This window comes from Microcaecilia unicolor, chromosome 3 (genome assembly GCF_901765095.1).
Source record: "Microcaecilia unicolor chromosome 3, aMicUni1.1, whole genome shotgun sequence".
Lineage (NCBI taxonomy): Eukaryota > Metazoa > Chordata > Amphibia > Gymnophiona > Siphonopidae > Microcaecilia > Microcaecilia unicolor.
The window spans coordinates 220130701-220143381 of record NC_044033.1 but is presented as its reverse complement, the minus strand read 5'-3'; the positions used below and the strand labels follow the sequence as shown (position 1 = coordinate 220143381).

At 43.6% G+C, this 12681-nt stretch overlaps 1 protein-coding gene across 1 annotated transcript in view; it reads right to left on the bottom strand.

Moving 5' to 3' along the window:
* The window catches only part of LOC115464386 (vomeronasal type-2 receptor 26-like), an 80232-nt gene extending 75342 nt beyond the window's left edge, over positions 1-4890 (bottom strand). The window contains exon 1 of the mRNA XM_030194772.1: positions 4841-4890. Coding sequence (XP_030050632.1) covers positions 4841-4890 — 50 coding nt within the window. The remainder of the gene's footprint in view (positions 1-4840) is intronic.
* Positions 4891-12681: the final 7791 nt, after the last annotated feature.

The window sequence follows — 12681 nt, the reverse complement described above, 5'->3', positions numbered from 1 at the left end:
ATTCACCCAGTTAGTGGCTGTGCATTGTAAAATTCATAAACATAACCCCGATAGGAACAAGCTAAACAATTTTACTTACAATCTATTATTAAGGAAGTTAGGGGGATCTGTGAAGTTAAACCGTTCAGTTAGATATAAACTGTTCACATTTACTATTCCTCCGATTATGATGTCCCCATTCCTGTGATATCCTGGTGATGTCAACAAATCCTGCCCTAATGAACACAAACACTCAGCGAACCTCCAAAGGCCATGAAAAAGCATTAAAAAAAGCAGAAGAGAATGAGCTTGCATCTTCAAAACTGACTGTACTTAATTCGTCGGCTTGGGAGATGTTATGAGGTTCTTGCTGATCCCACACAAATGCTGTTTAAATCACTTACATTAAAAAAAGCAGCATTAAAAACAGTCATATTTTCTCACTGGAAATAGGTATATAAGCAATGAAACAGATATGAAATTATTGAGGGGAGAAGTCATTAAGCTGAACTTGAATCCAATTTTCTTGCTAAGATACAGGAGCTTTATAGTGTCATTCTCTTAGAGTTTACTCTCATGGGGAAACCTGCTCTAGTTCTGTGTATTTAATATTAAATATAGCTTGCTGCTGTCTTTTTTTTTTTTTTTTACTAAAGCTTAATTTATATTAAAAAACAGACAAACATCAATCTAGCAGAAATGTGTGGAGGTTTGTATAGTAACTGGAGTGGAGTAGCCTAATGGCTAGGGCAGTGGGATTTGATTCTGGCATCCTGGGTTCAGTTCCCACTACAGCTCTTTGTGACCTTGGGAGTGGAGGAGTAGCCTAATGGGGGTAATTGGAAGTGTACATGTGCTGATGATTACCACCCAGTAAACATGTGAGACTTTATCGCTAACTCAATGGGTGGTGATAAGGTCTCAAGCCCAAAATTGATGTGTGCCAAATTTTATTTTGCCACACATCCATTTTCAGCCCCCCCAAAAGGCCTTTTTTGTAGGTGCACTGAAAAATGGACCTACACACGTCCAATACACACATTCAGGGCCATGCCAACAGGGTAAGCACCGGCTGGGGGCCCCGACCTCTGGAGGGTGCCAGGTCCGTTCAGTTGCAAAATCTTTTACCTGAAGTTGTGATTGTCCTCTCTCCCCTGCCCGCGTCAGAAAATGAAGGCAGTCCAGCAGTGCTAACTGAGGCAGACACCTCTGCTGAAGTTGCTTAAAAGAATACAACGAGTGCTATATATGTCTTTGGTGTGAGAACAACTTCTCATTCAGGGTGAGCTTGACGTGAACAACATTCAAATTAAAGAGAACAGGTTTGGAGGGAGGTGTGCAAGTGAGACTGGGGAGAAATAAAAAATAAATAGTGTAAATGTTTGTTAAAATCTGTAAGTGGTTCAAAGTTTTAGTTTTTTTTTCTGAGAGGAGGGCATGACTGCAATGATGTGTGCATAATTATCTTATCAGGTAACCTGAGATAGCTACTAAAAGCCATTTCATTGGCTGATGGTTCAAACAGTAGGTTCAAAGAGGAAGTTTAGCTGTGAAGAGCTGGTAAGTGAAAATCTGATTGCTTTTTGTGTGTGTAATTACTAAATGTTTATTTCTTATATATCTCCACCATTCATGATGTATTGTAAGCCACATTGAGCCTGCAAAGAGGTGGGAAAATGTGGGATACAAATGCAATAAATAAATAAATAAATATAAAAAACATTCTGCTTGGATAGGAAGAGTTTGTGATATGTGAAAATACATTTTGCTTTAATGAAATTGCTAAACTTTAGAGTCAGTGCTTTTTTTGTGTTTGTTTTTAGGTTATGGATTTTGTTTGTTTTTATTTATTAACCTTTTTATGTCTGTGCAGAAAGTGTCTTTGAGAAAGAACTTAAAAAAGAATCCAGCACTGGCTTCTGTTCTTTATGACCTGGCAGAAAGGCATCTGCTCACCCTATTGGTAGTTAAAGATGATATACTGCTTAGTCTGGGTGAGAGACAGTGGTGTACCAAGGGGGGGGGGGGCGGTGGGGGTGGTCCGCCCCGGGTGCACGCTGCTGGGGGGGTGCCGCGGCGCACGCCTGCTCCGAGTTTGCTAAACTTCGTCACTCATTCGCTGCAGCTCCCTCTGCCCTGGAACAGGTTACTACCTTAGCTCCAGCCTTAGTCTGTTGTCTGTCTCTAGGTCGGGTTTGTGTCCTGCCTAGCCTGCCTTGTTTGTTCTAGTCCCTCTCTGCCTTAGCTTCAGCCTTAGTCCTGTTGCTTGTCTGTGAGGGCTAGCTTTGTATCCTGCTTGTGTCTATCCTGGTTGTCTTCAGCTCCAGTCCCCTGCCTGCTCGTCTCTGCTTTGTTTGCTTTCAGCTCCCGCTCCTGCCAAGTTTGTTCCAGCATCCTGAATCCTGTTCCTGTCCAGCTTGTTCGAGCATCCTGAACCTGGTTCCAGCATTTTGAATCCTGTTCCTGCTAAGCCAAGTCCATCCTAGCAACTGGTTCCAGCCAAACCAAGCTTGTTAGTCCAGTCCTGCTTGGGAGGTTTGCCTCCTGCTGCCGTTCGACGACAATAGGTCAAGAACTCACGTTGTTCCAGAGTTCGCGACTGTTTGTTTGAAGCCTGGGATCGTGACAGCCGATGGACAGCCTGAATGTCAATAATGGACCTTGCATGCAATTAATTTGATAAAGTGTGATAATATGGATAGTGGTATCTACCGATACCAGGCGAGGAGTGTTCTGTCCTCCGACAGCCTCGCACTAGTTTATAACGTGATCCTAAAATGTGTGTAATGCCTTTACTGTTATTCTCAGTCCCAAGGACTATCATTGCTGCAGTTTCCCCACTGGAAAAATACATGAGCAATGCACTGTGGGTAATGTAGTTCACAGGCAGTGCAACCACACTTGTTTGGCTGTGTAAGAACTGCTATCACTGGTTGTGAGGCTGCTCAGACCTTCTCTCTCTCTGCCAAGCTTGGCTCTTTTGTCTTCCTGTTTAGTCTTACTATCTGTCCTCAGAGGTCAGCCAGGTGTGACCTTTCCCTCCTATCTCTAGGACTACCCCTTGCTATCCGATAGCAGGCTCTGTCCCCATTGGTTTCTATCTGCTCCTCCCTGTGTGAAGCCCCACCACTTCTTTGTCCTTTCAGCCACGTGGGGCTTCTTCCTCCATTATAGCCAAGGACATGGAGCCAACACCATCTCGCTCCAGACAGCTCTGTCCTGCTGAAAATCCCTGTAACGAACCTGGATTTTTTACCCTGTAAATATCTTCTTCCAAATGAGATATCGCACATTGCAGTCACCCAGCTTTGGCCTATTTCTACCTGTTCAACTACTTTCCCCTCCCCCTGCAATACAACTACCTCTCTTCAGATCTCCATCTCCCACAGCCTCCAGATTAAGAAGTCTCTGTATCCTGAACGTCTATCTGTGAGTAAATTATCTGTGATTTATTCAATAAAAGAGACTTTATAAAATAATAGAGACTTCAGGTGATTGCTGCGCCAGGGTTATGCTCCATGATATTGGGGCTTCTAATTACCAAGCTCCAAGAGTCATGACACTGAGCAGTCTTAAAATACATGTCAGACTGTAAGGGATAGTCAAGGAAGAAAACTCTGTGGGAGCTATGCCATTTTCCTTACTAGTCAGGAAGTGACATACTCCCCACAGATCAAAAAATAACATCCAGGCTCCTACATGGACTCACCTCTCCCTTCTATCCTAGATTTCCAAGTGGTGAATAGTCAAGTGCTTTTTTTTCTCTCTCTCTCTAGGAAATAGTTGTTCACCTTCTACCCCCACCAGGGTCAGTCAAACTTTCACACCTGTTTCCTGGTAGGTTTTTAAACAAAGTCATTCTATGGTTTTGTTTGTCATTTTCCCCAATGTATTTTACTGCAGTTCAGAGTCTTAAAAAATAAAACAACAACATTCTGCAACAAGTCCTCTTAGGCTTTTCTTAAATTTAACAAACAAAATTATTCAACAGAAAAGTAGCTTGAGCCCTCTCTCCTAGTAAGCCTAAGGCTCAAACACTGGCTGACAGTGTTGCCAATTAACCAGTTCCAAAACCCACCCACAATTTCACACCCCTGCCCCCGCCGTCATCAACCCCGCCATCATCAGCCCCACCCCCGCCATCACCAGCCCTGCCCCCGCCATCACCAGCCCCACCCCCAACATCACCAACCCCGCCCCCAACATCATTAACCACTCCCCCAATGTCACTAACCACCCCCCCCCAACGTTACTAGCCACGACCCTCGTGGGGCGAAGAACTGCAGCCGGTGGAGGAAAAAAAACCGCCCGGCAAAAAAAAAGCAGCCCAAAAAACCGCAACCCGCAGCGGTCAGAAATTTCCTGCAGTGGGTTGCTGAAAACCGCCCAATTGGGCGGGAAATCCGCCTATCTGGCAACCTTTTCAGCCCCCAGTTCCAGCCCCCTTATCCCACCTGCCCCTAGTTCTAGCCCCAGCCCACATCTCCCACCTGCCCCCCTTTTCAGCCCCCAGCTTCAGCCCCACTATCCCACCAGTCCTCAGTTTCAGCTCCAGCCCTTTTCTCCCACCAGTCCCAAGATTCAGCCCCCAGCCACTTCTCCCTGTCCCCTTTTCAGCCCCCAGTTTCAACCCCAGCCCTTTTCTCTCACGAGTCCTGAACTTCAGCCCCCACCATTTCTCCCTGTCTCCTTTTCAGCCCCCAGTCCCCCCCAGTTTCAGCCCCTGCCCCTTTTCAGCCACCAGTCCCAGCACTAGCCCCCTTATCCCACCTACCCTTATTTCAGCCCCCTGTTCCAGCCCCCTTCATCCACATGCCTTGCATTAGGGCCCCCCTTTTCAGCCCCAGACCCATTCTCCCACCTGACCCAGGCATGCCGCATTTTCTCACCAGTACCAGGCATGGCCCCCATTTTCCCTCATGGCCCCTTCTCCCATCTGAGAACCCCCTCCCCAGCCCCCCCTTCTCCCATGAGAGAGAGAGAGAGAGCCCCTTCTCAGTCCTTCTCTCATCTGAGAACCCCCCCTGACCCGACCACCATCTCTGTCAGCCCTCTTCTCCTGCCACCACCCTGCCTTTTAAAAAAAACCTGTGAAGCGGCGTGGCAGGCAGCGCCTCGCATCTGCCCTGCTTGTAAAAGAAACAAATCTCCTCGTCGTTGTCGGGCCTTCTCTCACTGTGTCCCGCCCTCGCGGAAATAGGAAGTTACCTCAGAGGAGGGCGGGACACAGTGAGGGAAGCATCTGCTTGCGTTGTGTTAAGAGTCACATCATTTTAGGCATCTGCTGTATGCGCTGGTTTTTTCCAATCTATTATACACCACAAATTTTCCGTTTTTAGAGTTGCTCCTTTCTGAAGGTTTCAAATTAGCCCCTGACGCAGCCCTTGGTGGGTGAAACACGGCCTGTGTCGGGCAATTTGTTTACATGCGGTATCTTCAATAAAATATTTCTGATGTTATATTGATCTGCTGGCTTCTTTTTCCACAGTGAGGGAAGGCCCGACAACGACAAGGAGATTTGTTTCTTTTACAAGCAGGGCAGACGCCACTTCTCAGGTTTTTTTTTTTTAAAGGGTGGGAAAAGCAGGAGCGGAGCAGCAGAAGCGGAGCACCCCCCCACCCACTGACACCCAGGGTGGACCGCCCCCACCGCCCCGCCCTTGGTACACCACTAGGTGGTTTGTCTAAAGGACAATTATAACATAGTAACATAGTAGATGACGGCAGAAAAAGACCTGCATGGTCCATCTAGTCTGCTCAAGATAAACTCATATCTTGAATTTGTACCTGTCTTTTTCAGGGCACAGACCGTATAAGTCTGCCCAGCAGTATTTCCCGCCTCCCAACCACCAGTCCCGTCTCCCATCACCGGCTCTGGTACAGACCGTATAACTCTGCCCTCCCCTATCCTAGCCTCCCAACCACCAACCCCTCTTCCCCCCACCTGCTCCGCCACCCAATTTCAGCTAAGCTTCTGAGGATCCATTCCTGCTGCACAGGATTCCTTTATGCATATCCCACGCATGTTTGAATTCCGTTACCGTTTTCATCTCCACCACCTCCCGCGGGAGGGCATTCCAAGCATCCACCACCCTCTCCGTGAAAAAATACTTCCTGACATCTTTTTTGAGTCTGCCCCCCTTCAATCTCATTTCATGTCCTCTCGTTCTACCGCCTTCCCATCTCCGGAAAAGATTTTTTTGCGGATTAATATCTTTCAAGTATTTGAACGTCTGTATCATATCACCCCTGTTCCTCCTTTCCTCCAGGGTATACATGTTCAGGTCAGCAAGTCTTTAGTCATCCGTCTTGGAATGCAAATCCCATACCATTCTTGTAGCTTTTCTTTGCACCGCTTCCATTTTTTTAACATCCTTCGCAAGGTACGGCCTCCAAAACTGAACACAATACTCCAGGTGGGGCCTCACCAACGATTTGTACAGGGGCATCAACACTTCCTTTCTTCTGCTGATCACACCTCTCTCTATACAGCCTAGCAACCTTCTCGCTACAGCCACCGCCTTGTCACACTGTTTCGTCGTCTTCAGATCCTCGGATACTATCACCCCAAGATCCCTCTCCCCCTCAGTACCTATCAGACTCTCCCCGCCTAACACATACGTCTCTCGTGGGTTTCTACTCCCTAAATGCATCACTTTGCATTTCTTCGCATTGAATTTTAATTGCCAAACCTCAGACCATTCTTCTAGCTTCCTCAGATCCCTTTTCATGCTTTCCACTCCCTCCCGGGCGTCCACTCTGTTGCAAATCTTAGTATCATCCGCAAATAGCAAACTTTACCTTCTAACCCTTCGGCAATGTCACTCACAAATATATTGAACAGAATCGTCCCCAGCACCGATCCCTGAGGCACTCCGCTACTCACCTTTCCCTCCTCCGAGCGAACTCCATTTACCACCACCCTCTGTCGTCTGTCCGTCAACCAATTCCTAATCCAGTTCACCACTTCGGGACCTATCTTCAGCCCATCTAGTTTATTTAAGAGCCTCCTGTGAGGAACTGTGTCAAAAGCTTTGCTAAAATCTAAGTAGATTACGTCTATAGCACGTCAATGATTCAATTCTCCAGTTACCCAATCAAAGAATTCAATGAGATTCATTTGGCACGATTTCCCTCTGGTAAAACCATGTTGTTCGGATCTTGCAGCTTGTTGGCTTCTAGGAAATTCACTATCCTTTCCTTCAGCATGGCTTCCATTACTTTTCCAATAACCGAAGTGAGGCTTACCGGCCTGTAGTTTCCAGCTTCTTCCCTATCACCACTTTTGTGAAGAGGTACCACCTCCGCTGTTCTCCAGTCCCTCGGAACCTCTCCAGTCTACAAGGATTTATTAAACAAATCTTTAAGAGGACCCGCCAGGACCTCTCTGAGCTCCCTCAATATTCTGGGGTGGATCCCGTCCGGTCCCATGGCTTTGTCCACCTTTAGCTTTCCAAGTTGTTGATACACACACTCTTCCGTGAATGGTGCTATATCCATTCCATTCTCAGGTGTACTTTTGCCAGTCCCTCGCGGTCCTTCTCCAGTATTTTCTTCAGTGAAAACCGAACAAAAGTATCTATTTAGTAAATTGGCTTTTTCTTCATCATTATCTACATAGCGGTTCGCTGTATCTTTTAGTCTCACAATTCCCTTTTTAGTCCTTCTTCTTTCACTAATATACCTGAAGAAATTTTTGTCGCCCCTCCTTACATTTCTAGCCATTTGTTCTTCCGCTTGCGCCTTCGCCAGACGTACCTCTCTCTTGGCTTCTTTCAGTTTCATCCGGTATTCCTCCCTGTGTTCCTCTTCTTGAGATTTTCTATATTTCTGGAACGCCAACTCTTTAGCCTTTATTTTCTCAGCCACTTGCTTGGAGAACCATATCGGTTTCCTTTTCCTCTTGCTTTTATTTACTCTCCTTACATAAAGGTCTGTGGCCCTATTTATTGCTTCTTTCAGCCTGGACCACTGCCCTTCCACTTCCTGTTCGTCCTCCCAGCCCATCATCTCCTTCCTCAGGTATTCCCCCATTTTACTAAAGTCAGCACGCTTGAAATCCAGGACTTTGAGTTTAGAGTGGCCGCCCTCCACTTCAGCCGTTATATCAAACCAAACCGTTTGATGGTCACTGTTTCCCAGATGTGCACACACTCGCACATTTGACACACTATCCCCATTTGTGAGCACCAGATCCAGCATCGCTCCCTCCCTCGTGGGTTCCGTCACCATCTGTCTGAGCAGAGCACTTTGGAAAGCATCTACGATTTCTCTACTTCTTTCCGATTTGGCAGACGGAACCTTCCAATCTACATCCGGCAGATTGAAATCTCCCATCAACAGAACCTCTTTTTTCTTTCCTAATTTTTGAATATCTGCAATCAGATCTTTATCTAGTTCCTTTAATTGTGTGGGGGGTCTTTAGACAACACCCACGTGGACAGAAGTTCTATCTTCTCTTTTTAAGGTGATCCATATCGCTTCTTCTTTTCCCCAGGTCCCTGTCATTTCAGTCGCCATGATATCATTCCTCACATACAGAGCTACTCCTCCACCTTTACGACCCTCTCTATCCTTCCTAAATAGATTATAGCCTGGTATGCTTGCATCCCATTCGTGGGAACTGTTGAGCCATGTCTCTGTGATTGCAACAACATCTGCCTCCAACATCAGGGCTTGAAGGTCATGAACTTTATTGCTTAGACTACGAGCATTTGTGGTCATTGCTTTCCACCTATATTTCTTGGTATGTGTTTTAACATTAGTGATTTGGGAGTGTCTTTTCACTTTGGGTACCTTCATGTCTTTTTGTTCCAACTTTATTGCTTTTTCCTCTGCTTCAGTTCTATTTTCAGGAGCATTACAGTGCTGTAATGGAGCAAAAGAATTCTTTAGTGGCAACACTTGTGCGGGGTGGATGCTTCTGTGTCACATGACGAAGTCTGCCTGAGCCTACTGTGAACCATCTGTTCTTATGTGGTTTTATTCTTTGACGGAGTGGTGAAAAGCTATTTCTCTGTGCAGTCCTAGAAGCTGCTTTAATTGTATCCAATTCTTGCATTACTTTACTGAACTCTTGTTTAAAACTAGATAGTTGAAGACAGATAGGGCAAGTTTTAAGTCTCCAGATGATTGGCCTTGAAACTAAAGTACCACAATTATTGCAGAGAATAAAAGTCATCCTGATTTCTTGAATTGGGTATGAACAGGTATACTTAGTTGGGGTTAACAGTCTGTAAGAATGCCTGTGTATGATTAAGTTAATGAGGTTTGGTTTGTCTATAAATGAGTGGAAAACCCTGGGGTGGGTGGGATTATAAGTCCTAAGTGCCAGCTAACTACTGTTAAGGCAATTCTCTGGGTGGGACCAGAATTTTCAAATGATTTAACTTCCAAAATTGCCCTAGAATATAAAAAAATAAACTTTCCTTGTTGTAATATAAATCCAGATATTCCCAATAATTATATCAGTTTCAACAATGTAAAATGCACTTTAGAGCCCCAATACAATACAGCCTCCCTCTCAGAGCTTGGTAGGAAGAGAAAAAGAAAGAAAATAAGAGGTTTCACAGGGCAAAATTAATTAAGCACTAAGCATTAAATTAAAGAGAATATCAGGAATCTCACCTATAGCCAGAAGTTGAGAAGTTTGGAATTTAAAAAGGTCCAAATTTGTTATACTTTGGAGGAGTTTGCTTCAGGTACAGAGAGGTCAGCACCTGAGCAAAGTTAGAAATGGTTTGACCCCTATTCAGAGCTCAACCCTTACCTCCTGCTGTGTAATGATTAAGTCCCAAGTGCCAGCTAACTACTGTTAAGGCAATTCTCTGGGTGGGACCAGAATTTTCAAATGATTTAACTTCCAAAATTGCCCTATAGCCAGAAGTTGAGAAGTTTGGAATTTAAAAAGGTCCAAATTTGTTATACTTTGGAGGAGTTTGCTTCAGGTACAGAGAGGTCAGCACCTGAGCAAAATTAGAAATGGTTTCTAACAAGATGTATTAATTAATGGAAACAGTGCAATGGCAGAAGCCGGGTCAAAAGAGACCTGGCATCTGTCTGCTAGCACATCATCCAAATCTGATATAGGTTTTGGCAAAATACAAATAGGAACATTTATGAAATGAATAAATTTCACTTTGGACTCAAGGTAAACAGCTAACTCTTCATCAGAGGACTGAACAGCATTGGTTGAGAAAGAAGACGCTAGATTAAAATTAACCAGTTCAAATAACTTTCTAAGCTTCGGCTTTTCTGTACCTACAGAGGTTGAGTAATATGTTCTTTTGGCCTTATTTAAGCCACATTTATACTATTTTAATAACTGTTTCCATTTAATTCTTATCACATTTTTTGCTTTCTCTATTTACGTTCTAGACAATGACAATATTTTTTCAGTGCCAGTAATTTTGCAGGAAAAAAACTAACTCTCCAACTAACTTTTACTTCATATTCAGGAGCAATAAGACCGATAACTGATGAGGTCATAGAATTTCAAGTCAAAAATAAAACTTCAAAACTAGTTTCAGACATATCTATAAATGGAATTACTGAAGACCAAACTGTTGGATTATTTGTAGTAAATAATTAGCAGATTTTAGTACACACAGCTTCAGCTTTAGAAATGTTAATTTCTTTCTTCATCTCTCTCTCATTCACCCCTGAATAATTCACTGCTGAGTCACTTTAAAGTTGAAGTAACAAAACATCTGTTTACTCACAGTTTGTAGTTAGATTATAATCAGACAGGCTTATATATACATATTACTATACATTTGTCTTATCAGCTCCTTCCATGTGCTTAGATGGTAATGGATGCTCACACCACCATAGATCCTCTCAGGTTAGGAGAGAACATGAGCTCCATGTGCTCCATGTGCTGCATGTGCTGCATCTAACCCCCACAGGAAGTTGCATAGCAGTGTGACCTCTCTAAGTAATTCACATCAGAGGTCACAGAGTAATCACAGAGAAATAATAGGTGACAGGCAATGCATGTAAAATACAATTACATTCCAACAAACCCCTTCTCATGCATAACTGTCATGCAATTATTTATTCATACAAAGTCCAAGCTTTATACGCAGATTCACAAAATGTTCTCTGGGTAACGGTTTGGTCATGATGTCAGCTGTCATCTCACTGGTGTGACAATAGTGTAGACTGATGACCCCTTCTTTCGCCAACTCTCGCACGTTGTGGTATTTCGTTGCGATGTGCTTGGTGCGTGACTGAACCTTGTCATTCTGTGACAGTCGGATGCAGCTCTGATTATCTTCCATTATCTGGATTGGTCTCTTTTCAGCTATTCCGAAATCCAGCAAAAGTTTTTCAATCCATATCAGTTCTCTGCACGCTTCCGATACGGCCACGTATTCAGCTTCTGTAGAAGACAAACTCACAATACTTTGTTTATGACTGGCCCATGAAATTTGTACATTTCCATACATAAACACATATCCACTTGTGGATTTATAATTAGAATGATCCCCTGCCCAATCTGAATCACAGTAACATATTAGTTTTGGATTACTATTGGCTGAAATCTTTAATTTACAATCAATGGTACCCTTTAAATACCTTACCATCCTTTTAACTGCAGTCCAATCTGATTTGGTAGGTGAGCTGACCCTTCTGCTCAAAATTCCTACTGCATTTGCTATATCAGCCCTGTATGTGGTAGCTAGATATAAAAGCTTACCTATGGCTGATCTATATTGGATGTTATCTGGTAAAGGTTCTCTTACTGTTTTCATCCTTCAGAAAATCAGTGATCATGGGAGTGCTTACAACTTGGGCATCTTGCATACCTAAACTTTCAATAAGCTCATTTATTTTCTGCTTCTGGCTTAGAAGATAAGAACCATCATTTTGTTTCTCAATTTCTATACCAAGATAGTATGACACATTACCCAGTTCTTTTATCTCAACATTGAGGTTTAAACATTTTACAATGTCCTTGTACTCTTGCTCACTTTTGCTTGCAATGAGCAGATCATCAACAAAAGCTAAAATGTATGCATATTGTCCATTTGTGCACCTAGTGTACAAGCATTTATCTGCTTCACCTTGCTTAAATCCTAAATTTGTCAATATTTCATGCAATTTGTCATTCCAACATTTTTCACTTTGCTTTAATCCATAAAGACCTTTGTTTAATTTACACACTAGCTGTCTTTGTTTTGTATTTATGAAACCTGTTGGCTGTTCCATGTACAAGTCTTCAGTTATATCCCCGTGAAGAAACGCTGTTTTCACATCAATGTGGTTGACTTGCATGCCTTTTGAGACTGCAATGCTCAGAAGTGTTCTAATTGTCGTGTGTTTCACTACAGGTGCAAACACTTCATCAAAATCTTCTCCATATTTTTGAAGATATCCCTTTGCCACTAATCTGGCTTTATACCTTTCCACTTTTCCTTGTGCATTCCTTTTTAACTTGAATACCCATTTGCATCCTATAGCTTTCTTGCCAGGAGGTAATTTTGTAAGAATCCAAGTATTATTTTTATCCAATGCATCAATTTCTTCTTGTGCAGCTTTATGCCATTCAGCAGCTTCTTCTGCTGGCATTTTCTCAATCTCATCCCATGTTAAGGGCTCTTGAGCTTCTGCTGACTTTGTTAGGTAAGACAGTCTTGGGGGTGGAACACCTTTGTTTTCCCTGGATGAGCGTCTGACAACAGGTTGGTCTGACCTTTC